Raw genomic sequence first — 10966 nt, forward strand, 5'->3', positions numbered from 1 at the left:
GTGTTCTCTATGGACTCCAAATAACCCAAGCCTGGGGGCGCCGCGCGAGCAGAGGAGACAGGCATGGGGGCAATGACCGTGTGTACTTTGCAGCCACAGAAGGCCCAGCTTTCGGAGACTTTCGCTTGGTTTGCTCGGTGAGAGGTTCAGGGTGGAGAGGGCAACAGGGTGCACTGGCCACATTTCTCTTTGAAACCCGAGAACTGATTCCCTCCCTGCCGCCGCCGCTGCGAAGGCGTCCTGGTGCCTCAATGGTGCGCAGCTCGGCCCTAAGGCAACTCCGCGGCCAGGAGAACCCCGCGGGTGTCCGGACACGGCGGGCCTGTCAGGACGAATCAAGCAGCTGCTTCAGGGGCTCTGTCTGCTCTAAGGCCCAGAGGCGCGGGAGTTAGGGCAATACCGGCATCGCGGGCGGAGGCCTCAGTCTGCCCCAGCCATCGCCTTTCGGGTATGGCACCAGGGAAAGCAGAGAGGGGAGGAGCAGTGCCCGCGGTCCGCCCCTTGTACGTCTGGAGATGATCTTACGCCTAGAGGCAAGGTTTCCCCTCCCCTTTCCAGAACACTATGCGGTTGTTAAATCGTTTAAATGAACACAGAAGTCGCCTGCTCCGCTGTCGGGAAGAACGCCTCCTCTTAAGAGCATCACAGTTCAAAAGTGGTTGGGCTGTAAGCTGATAATCAGGTAGCTGTGGTCAGACACCCACTCCAGAACCCCGCTACTCAGGGACCATGTTATCACACACAATGTCCATTAGGCCCCACTAATCTGCTGTCAACGCATTTTAGAGTCATTTGAATGTTAAGGAGATTTTTATTAATGGCCCATGAGCCAAAAATGAGACTACTGGTTCCAGGAACAGTTTTAACGATTGGAAGCTGGGATGAGTGATTTTCAGGTTTCAGTATAGCCTCAGGCCTCTGGAGATTCCAGTTGGGAAATTGAGGGCAGGGCCTAAGGGAGAACTCCACCCAGAAACTGACTCCGAGGGGGATTTTCTAGCCTTTACCTTGGGAACCTGGGGTGAAAGGCAAGCAGACCGACCTGCAGGGTGCAATGACTGCTGTTCCTTTGGCTCCCAAAGGTGGCATTTGCTGGTCCCATCACAGGCAATTCAAGGCGGCGGGGGGCGGGGGGGAATCAGCAGTCATATATTGCTGCTAGAAACTGGCATCTTATTTTTAAAGAAGCTCTCAGCTGGAAGTGGCTCCTAGTGATGTCAAGTAGGTTAAGAAACGCTTAATATGAAAGGCCCCCTTAACCAGCTCCTTGGCAGACAAACTGAGGCAGACACTGGAGGGGGAGGCAGAGGAACCCATCTGATTCTCAGACAGCTTTTTTCCCTTGTGGTGCTGCAACAGAAGTCAATTCAAACTACGGCCACTTAAAATTATATTTGCTGTGAGGTTCTTTTATGTTTTCTTTGCGTCCTCCCACCCCTGAATACCATGTTTCCTTACACTAAGAATTGAACTAAAGGGTGTGGGAGATTAAGGAATTAAAGTGGGGTATGGGCCTCAAGTTGTTTTACTTTTCCTCTAGGAGAAAAACAAAATTGGAAGCTGACCCTCCTCGCCATAGCCTGATAACCTGAACTCTCTGGCACCTGAAGTTATCTTTGACCAAATGGCTTGGACTTGGTAGGACTCTTTTATTTAAATATTCTTATTGTTTGTTTGCAGTCAAGAGCAGGTTGATTTTTAAATATAAAACAGACTGCTTGCAAGAGAGGCAGCCTGGCTGATTTCTTTTAGAACTGGGGGCGCCTCCCTTGCTTGTAAGGGCTGCTGCATGATAGATGGCCTTTCAAAAGCATGCCTGCTTACTTCTCTCCAGCCACTTTTGCATACAGGAGCTTCCTCCAGTTCCTGCACTGGGTTCTGTTTCCTTCAGAATGTTTCTGTCATATCAGAAACACTGCCCTTTCCCAATAGTGCCTAAATTTTGTTTTAATCAGGTTTAAAACAAAAACCCACGTATTATTTTAAGGTCTCATGTTGCTATTAACAGGCAGTTTGGAAGAGATGCTCCAAGCAATCCTAAACAATGTGTCTCAATACACCAGAGCGCTACGGTCTCATATGTAATGTTAATTCTGTCTGAGACAAATCCCATAATCTGTGCAGTTTCAGAGCCTAATACTGAAAAACACCAGAGTGAGTTTTGTTTGGGGACTTGCTGTCTCCATCCCAAGGGAAAGTCCAGGGGCTCCCCATGTTTCCTAGCATGCTGATCCAAGGGTGGAAATGGGACAACTAAGGGACCAGGTTTTATCAGGGTGAGCTTCCCTTGCAGGGCGCTGGCGGTTGAGGGGAAAAAAATAAGTGTTCAAGGCACTGGTTGCAGACCTGGGCTTGCAGATGCATGACTGGGGCTTGGACCCTTTTGTGGAGAGGAGGAGGAGGAGGAGGAGAGAGAACTGCAGAACTGTTCTTTGTAAAGGTTTGAAAGGAAGGCAAGGAAGTAGTCTGAGGTCATAGCTGAGCCCTACCTACCTTGCATCTTCCCATTTTGCTTTTCTCTGACTTCAGCTTTCGTTGATGTGGGATACTGGGATGTGCCAGTCTCCTCCTGGCTTCTTTGTGTTTCTCTTTTGCAATGATTAAAACACGTCTTTATGTGCAATAAGCCACCACCTAACATGGGCACGCCTGGTTTTGGGTTACAGCTTTGTCCGGGTAATACAGTGAAGTTGTCAACGGGTGTTAGATGCGGGTTCAAGCACGTGGTGTTCCTGCCGGGACTGGACCCGGGAGCGCCCGCTTCTGGTTAAGTAGGGGCGGGCACACGGCTTAGGCCCTGGCCCTGCAGGTGACCGGAACGAGCTGCCGGGCGCTGTCAGGCGCACTGAAGGCACCGCTTCCTCGTTCCAGATCTCATATCAAGCTTTCAGGGCCATTCAGTGCTACGACGGATCCAAAAAGGAAAAGACATGTCACTCGGGTTAAACTAAGAAATATAGAGGGGCAGGAGAAAAGGGGTGACCTAGCGTAACAGATTTTTCAGGCTTCCCCTGAAAGCCCCAGGTGAGCCAAGGGCCCCAAGGGAAGGCGCAACACCCAAGCATCACACCCTGAGACCCACTAGCCGAAGCACCTGGCTTTCCTGGGGGGATCTCTGAGGGAACCCCAGGCAGGCCCACCTGGACCCCGTGCGCACACCAAGTCCGCCCTGGACACCGGGAGCCGCAGATGCGGCCGGAGTCCCTGCTGTGGCAGCGACGGTCCCGCCCCTCTCCGCAGGTAGGAGACCCAGCCGTCTGCGGCGCTTCCTCTGGGGAGACAAGGGAAACAAGAGGCCGAGGGCCCCGACCTGCTGGCTTTCGCCTCCCCGACTTCTTCGGGCCCGGTGGGCCCAGCTCGCCGTCCTCTCCTTGGGTCTCGCCTTTCGTCCCCTCCCTCGCAGGCCGCTGGCTTCCCTGTCGGACCATACCCACACACTCCCCATGGCCGGCCTGGCCCACGAACTCGGCCAGGCCGTGAAGTCCCCCGGCGCCGAGGCCCGCGCCTGACCCGGAGCCTGACTTCAGGGCCCGAGAATGCCAGCCCCTCTCCGGGCAGGAGGCGCTTCTGACCTCCGCGCGTCCCCCAGCGCCTTGGGCCCGGGCGTGGCCGCAAAGCTCAAGGCCTCGGGACCAGGCGGAGGGTGGCAATGGGCTTAGCAGAGGCCCCAGGCTCCCGCCAGAGCCGGCGCCGCTTCAGAGAGAGGGGATCCCGAAGGACGAGAGCCTCATCGTCGCCCCTGACCAGCCTGTGGTCTGAGTGGGCCGCAGAGGGCAGCACCAGCCAGTGGACCGACTGGAACCTGGGGCCCGGCTCCGGTCCCCGGGACAGGGACCAGAATATTTTCCCGGCTGACTCCGATTGGGTGGTGCAAGCTTATAACGCAGTCCCAGTGGATCCCCCAGGACAGCTGAGAGCGCGAGCTCTGTCCCGGCCACCTAACCCACACCTCTGCGCCGGGTTCCCGCGGGCCTGCCCAGGCTGTGCGTGCTGAGGGAGGGTCACCCCAGGAAAGCGGAGATTAGAGGGTACCGAGTGGAGTGGGAGAGGCGTTGAGGAGACTGACCATTATCTAAAACTCGGAGGTTTGGAAAGCCGGAACTTAACTGACTTGATTGAATTTCTCTTATCTGTGAGGGGAAGAGACACTCCCAAGGTGAAACACAAAGGGCCCAGAATCTTTGCGGGGAAGATAAAGGTTTGGGGCAACAGATCTTTTTGTAAAGCAAACTACCCCACCCTCACCTCCTCCCCCCCAAAGGAAGATTATCTCGCTATTTCCCGTCATTGTTGATTGCCAATATGCAGTTGAAGAAGCTCCCCTGACGCCTTCGAAGGGTGGCTTCATTTCAACACCAAGTATCATTATTGGCCTTAACTTTATAAAACCCGGCCTTGACCGCGAGTGGTCAGAGTTCTCGTATCTTTCAGCCAGCGCAGCTCCCGGTCTGCCTGTCCCTCCCCTCGTGTGCCTGTGGTCTGGGGGGAATTCATCTCTACTTCGTCTATTCAAAGGGACTTAACTGCGTGGTCTGTTAAATGAAATTGTGCAAAAGTGATGGAAAATTCGTTTTACAGGGTGCTCAACTCCTTTTCCTGACTTCCTCAAAAAAATAAATAAGAAGTATCAGGAGGAAAACTGCTAAGTGCATTATTTGCAGTCTCCATTGTTTGTCATTATTTTTGTTTTTAAGGAGAGGGTGATCTTTCCTGACACGTTGTAGGGCGTTCTGAAAATTGAAGGCAGTGTGAGAACTTATTTTGGGTCTGCTTTACTATTGGATGAGAAAAGCTGGGAACATAAGACCCAGAACCTGCAAAACTGTGAAGCAAATTCTTTCTCTGCCCAGATTTCACTTTGGTGTAAACTGCAGCAGGGTGGATGTTACCAGTGGGTACTATAAAATCTTGCCATCTAGTTTTGCCTCTAGGTGTTAGGTGTGAACACTTGCATTTTCTGTAGCAGTAAAACAAAAACAATTATTAGGCATGATGTGTAGGGTTCAAGAGAGCATGCTAGCCAGAGATAGAAAAAAAATTAAATAGCCAGAAAACAAAATGGCTGCAACTGCTAACCTTCATTTAAGTAGTTACAATCAAGGCACTTAATTTTGGTCAAACTTAAAGAGCGTAAATTTAAAATCAATTTATAATATTGCTTTGACTTGAGAAGCACCAATGTCATTGGTCCATTTGTCTTTTCTGGTGATTGGCTTACAAAATGCAGGTACAACTGAAAAGGGACCTATTTCCCCTCCCTCCTCAGCACTAAAAAAAAAAAATCTGACCAGAGTACCTTATGTTCAACTACTGAAATTATAGGTTTTAAAACTTTTCTGAAACTCTTTTGTTCAGAAATCATTTCTGCCTGAATTGCTTTCAGATTCTGATTACATTCCCCCTCATGTTTACCTCAGATTTTTTTGGAAGTTAAAAAAAAGTTCCCTTAATCAATTGAAAGAATAAAAACACAGAATTCTTGTCATTCTCATTTTCTTTGAAGAACTACAGTTCTTCCCTTCTGGCTTAAAAAATTGATCTATATTAAAACATACTAATAAAATGCCTCAGAAATTGTTAGGATATGTGGCAGGGAGGGAAAAGCAAGGAGAACAAGAGCCTAATGATTGTTAGCCTCTTAATATTCAATTTCAGAGCAATCCTGCTGGAAGTCACAAAAAGTTTACATACCAGTCATTCATATCTACTTCATCCTTAGATTAGACCCCCCAAATTTAACAAAGTCTGCTCTCTGATCTAAGAAAAACAAGTTTTTGGACTTCTTATTCATAAATGGTATAAAATTAAACTGGACCCAATGTTGTGCTAGAACCATTTTAATATAATTTATACATATCTGCCAAATCCAGGGAAAAAAAGGTTTATGCATATATAACTTTTCCAGTTAACATCTGCAGGCATAAACAACAATGATCTTGGTTTATAAATTCATCAGGGTCAGAGCAATTGACCAATGTCTCTTTACTGCCAGCCTTACCAAGAGTAAGGTACAGATGAATTAGTGTCCTTTGTTTCTCTTCTCTCACTCTTACTTGTCCGGAGACATTTTGTTGTCAAGTTTCAGTGCAGCTCACCTCCAGCCAAAGGTAATCTTTTTAGATAAGTACTCAGTTGCTCTGAATTTTGCTTATAATTATAATCTATTTAATCACAGAACCCCTGCAGAGGTGGAGTTCAAGGTTGCATACAATAACAGATCACAGTTTTGAAGTCTAGCACAGATTAAAAACCACAGATGTACCATTTATATAAGACACACACTGATTGTCTCTTAAACTACATATTGACTCCTTATGAACATTATTTTTTAAATAAAGTAGTGCATCTAGGACAATCAGTCGCACAATTCACACAGCCCTGAAAAGGTTTTCAGTGCCAACTAACAGTTGGTCATGAAACGTGAGTGAGCTTGAGACACTGTCCATTCCTAAGATTCAACCAAGGATTGGCTAAAACATTGAACACCTCTGCTTAGGAAGGCTATGTCCTTCCCTCCTTTTCCTCACAATTTAGTTTTATTTTTGGTGGTGTTTGGTTGCACATGGCTAGAATGCTTTTGGTCACTTTGAGCATCAGGAAAACCAATGATCTAAAACTATGACAGGACCTTAAGTAGATTGGTTTGTCCATTTCAGGTTGCTGGTTGGTGGGCCCTCTAAAGGACCTTCATTTTTCCTTCTATGTGTCCTGGAACATTGATCAGAAGATGAGTCTGAGCATCATCCCATCTAACTCTTTTAACCAATTCCTGGCTAAAACTGGTATGTCCAGCCCAGTATGTTTAAAAATCACGCACAAAAAGAGGTTCTACAGGTCTTCACAAAACCTGGAATTTCCACGAGGATGTCTGATCTTTATAATCCAAGCAGTCAGCATTGAAGTTAAGCTTCCAGGAGGCAGTTTGGTCCTTATAATCCAAGCAATCAGTGGTTGAGTTAAAACCCAAGCTTGAAGCTCCATATCCCTGGGTGGAAAGAGAAGCTGGGGACTGATTGAGATGGCTGGTAACTGCATTGGTACCCATAGGGCTGAGTGTAGCCCCTGGTCCAGGAAGCTGATGATGCATAGGGGTCAAGTAAGATCCGCAGTCCATGCCACCAAAGTAAGAAGTTGAGCCAGCATATCCTTGACTATAACCTGAAGCCTGAGTATAGGTCATGGGATAGGACCTCTGCATGCAGGAGGAGGAGGTGGACAAGGGGTCTGACAGTGGGGAGATGGAAGCTGGGCTCCAAATAGACACAGGAGCACTGCTGCTGGAAATGGCTGGGACTGAGGTGCTAGAGGGGGGAGTGAACTGGCCACTTGTTCCACTCTCTGAACTCACTTCCCGAGCTGGAGATGTCTTCTTTTTGGCAGGTCTCACTTTGTTTTGACCTCCATTCTGTTGCTGCTGCTGCTGCTGGCGGCACTTAGCTCTTCGATTCTTAAACCATACCTTGAAATGGAAAGAAACTTCTTTAACATGGTTTCAACAACTCTTTAAGAGCAAGAGTCGCTCCTACCTCTGTCCTACATGGACAGATGAGCAAAGCAGACAATCCTGCCACTGAAAACTGATTATATAGTACTTATATATGCTCCTGACATTGTAAAAAAAGTAGGGGAGGTTCTGTCTAAAAGCATTTGACCCTGTTTTACACCTAACACAGATTAAAATTTAAGATAACCACCCAGATTATATGGCTAAAAATTCTACGCCTCACTTTTCTGTATTATTTCACCTCAAATACACATACACATAGGCCCAGGTGTGTTTTGGAACACTCTCACAATGGGTAGAATGTTTTTACAGCTTCTGGAGGAAAACACAAAGGAGGGAAAACAATTCTGTTGTTACATGCCAACAAGAACAGCATGAATTCAAACAGCTTAGAGGCCATCTTCTAGGAAGCAGTTGCTGATATGGAGGTCAGTTTCATCACTCTACCTTTTCTCTTTCCCAGACTCACAAAAGAAAGTGCCAAGGAAAAGTGATCATGTTGAAGAAGGAGGTCTGAAAGCCACTGTTGGCTGAAATCTTCTTTATGGTAAGTGGAGTGACTATGTATACTCTGCTTTCAGCTCAAGGACAGATTTATTTCTCTACTAGACTCAAGTTTGAGACTAAAGTCTGTGCCTTCAGGGTACTGCCACTCAGCACATAGATTTAGTTTCCACTCACAGCTCTGAGAATTCTTTTTACCAGCCCTGTTCATGTTGTGTAATGAAGGGGCTGTGTTTAGTTTGTTAAGGGACTAATCAGAAACTACCAGCATTTTCTAGGCAACCAGTCATTAGTTGTCCTGGTTCAGTGAACTCTCCATATGGGCATTATAACTGTGGTAAAGATGGCACCGCCAAGGCTGAGTGCAACACCAACCATTCAAGTCATTTATTTTCTTTTAGAGAAAACTTTTGTTCAAGTCTAACAAGTGCTAAAACTTCTTCCATCCTATTTTGAAAAGCTCCTTTCCTGGTTTGCAGTTCACTCTGATGTGTCCTAGCTGAAGGGGAGTCTGGTATATATATAATTTATGTGCTAAACATTCTTTCAGAGAACTCTGTATGGGGCTGGAGTTCCAGGAAAATTAAACTTTATTTTTCCTCTCCAGTGTAAGGTCAACTTAAAGGGTCCTATGGGAAAGGGAGGAGTTACCAAGGACATTATGCAGATATGGCTCAGACCTAGGAAATTCTGCTCAATCTATAAAAAGTCAAAGAAAATACTTTCGTATAATTTCTCTGGTGAGAACACCAGGTGATTCTACAGCCTGGCTCTAATACCAGCCAACGTGTAACCTTGAGCCAATCATTTACAGTTTCTTCATCTGTAAAAATATTGAGACTATCCAGGTGCTAAGCTTCTTTCACCCTTAAAAGTGGATGACAATGGGGGAGGATTTCTACATAGGAAAAGGGAAGTATTAAAATATTGTGTGACAGTACTTGAAGTCTGCTAAGGCTGGGCCTCTGTAGGCCGGGTACCCAAGAGCTGGAGAACTGTGCTTTTTATCACTGCAGCTAAATTGCCAGCCTTATTTTACAACCTTAGCTGGAAGATCCTTGTTTATTGGGTTGAATGGGGGTGGAGGGACGAAAAGGAGCTCCAGGAGAAATCAGGAACTCAAGGAGCCTTAGGAGAAGTTTGCTGGCCTCCAATGGAGCGTTTTGCTTCAGGCCTTCCCTTGGTTGTCTCCAAGACCTGCGATTCTCCTGAGTCCAACACACACCGTGCTCGGTGGAGGGGTGGCACTGTCAGGAAGGACGCGTCTATCTACATCTGCCCTACCTGCACCCTGGACTCTGGCAAGTTGATTTTCAGTGCCACCTCCTCCCGCATGAAGATGTCTGGGTACCGGGTCTTAGCAAACAGCGCTTCCAACACGTCTAGTTGTGCCCGGGTGAACGTCGTCCTCTCCCGGCGCTGTTTCCGGGGGGTGGCTGCGGGACAAGAAGCCCAGGGCCCTTTAGGGTGGGGGAGCAGTTTCTCAGTCATAGGGGTCTCTGCGCGTGCCCCGACTCCTCCATCCCCACCGCGCAGCCCTCCTCCCCTGATCCCCCCAGCCTTCCAACCCAGACCCTAGCAACGTTTTCCCCACCCCGTCTGCAGCCAGGACTGGGCGGCTTGGGCCCCCCCCCCCCCCAGCGCACACTGGAGGTCTCATGACACACACTGCCCCTCCTAGGGGAGCCCCCACTCCGCCTGACGTGGGATATCTCTCCAGCCAGAGCGTTCCTTCTAAAGCTAACAAAACAAATGAAAAAACAAAACAAAACAAAACAAAAAAAAACACAGAAAACAAAACAAAAAGCCTCCAATTATCAACCCCTAAAGCACAACACAAACAAAAACCCATTCCGTTAAGTCAAAGGATCCCCGTGGACCCGCAGCTTGGATTGATTGATGGGGCGAATCGCGATGCTGCCGGAGATCCAAGGGCCTTTGTTCCCCCATCTTTAAAATGGGGACATATTTCATACTTCTCTGAGGTACTTAAAAAACACTTTAATGGGAAGGAAGGCCCCTGCACCCACGGTAAAGCACACCTGTAGGGATTAGGCGTAAAGCCTTGAGGCCAGAAAAGCCCCAGGCGTGGTGGGGAGAATCTGAGAGGCAGAGGGTACTTCCGAGGAATTAGGCTTCAAGTCATGGGCAGAGGCCTGTTGCCCCAAAATAACAAGGGTAGAAACCTTCCTCGCCCCACTCCAATGCATCCCCCTTTCACCCCAAGAATCAGCGATGTGATTTTGTGCAAGCATTGTAGATCTATCTACTCTTTTCCCTTCAGCCCCGATTCTCTCCTCCACCAGCAAAAGCCCGGTGGCTATGAGCTGCTTCTCAGAAGGAAAACCGAATGGGGACTTCGCCTAGAGCTGGGGCAGGGGGCAGCATAACCGCCAGTTCGGTGCTCCCGGGGTTAAGGGTGGCAAATCCCCGCGGGGCGGGCATGGGGAAGGGCGGGGCACGAGTGCCTTGGGCTCACTTACCAGGGTAGCCCACCGAGGGGTGCAGCAAGTCCATGCCCGAAGTGGTGAGACTCAGCCCATTGACTGCGTAAGGCGGTTGCTTAAGATAAGACATCATGCTAAGGTTGTTAGAAGGCGCAAATTCGGCCCAAATCGGGGGCACCCAGCAGGAAGGTCTCGCTTCGCCGGGAGTAGACAGATTCAGGGTCCTTGGTGGGTGGGTTTGGAGTAGTGGAACTAAGGGCAAAGCAAACAAACAAACAGGTGCTGGTTTACTGCTACGGAGGTACCAGCTCTTCCACGTTCCACCACTAACTTAAAAAGTCCCGGCTAACTCAAGGCAGAGGCTTTTAAAGGGCTCGTAGACCCTCCTCCCCACCTCCCCACCTCCCCAGCCCTCCCAGCTGCTCTGAAACTGGAAGGGATGGAGACTAGATAAACCTGTCTTCCCCACCCCCAGCCTAAACTTAAAAAAAAAAAAAAAAAAAAAAAAAAA

General features: G+C 48.4%; 1 protein-coding gene across 1 annotated transcript; it reads right to left on the reverse strand.

The window, feature by feature from the left end:
* Window positions 1-5831: 5831 nt before the first annotated feature.
* Window positions 5832-10614, reverse strand: OTX2 (orthodenticle homeobox 2). The gene is made up of 3 exons (XM_090272056.1): window positions 10492-10614; window positions 9293-9444; window positions 5832-7459 (listed from the first exon to the last, which is right to left on the reverse strand). Exons 1-3 carry the CDS (start codon window positions 10586-10588, stop codon window positions 6839-6841), a joined length of 870 nt encoding a protein of 289 aa, XP_090128182.1. The 5' UTR covers window positions 10589-10614; the 3' UTR covers window positions 5832-6838.
* Window positions 10615-10966: the final 352 nt, after the last annotated feature.

The sequence above is a fragment of the Furipterus horrens genome, unplaced genomic scaffold (genome assembly GCF_987537825.1).
Source record: "Furipterus horrens unplaced genomic scaffold, mFurHor1.1.pri manual_scaffold_3, whole genome shotgun sequence".
NCBI lineage: Eukaryota > Metazoa > Chordata > Mammalia > Chiroptera > Furipteridae > Furipterus > Furipterus horrens.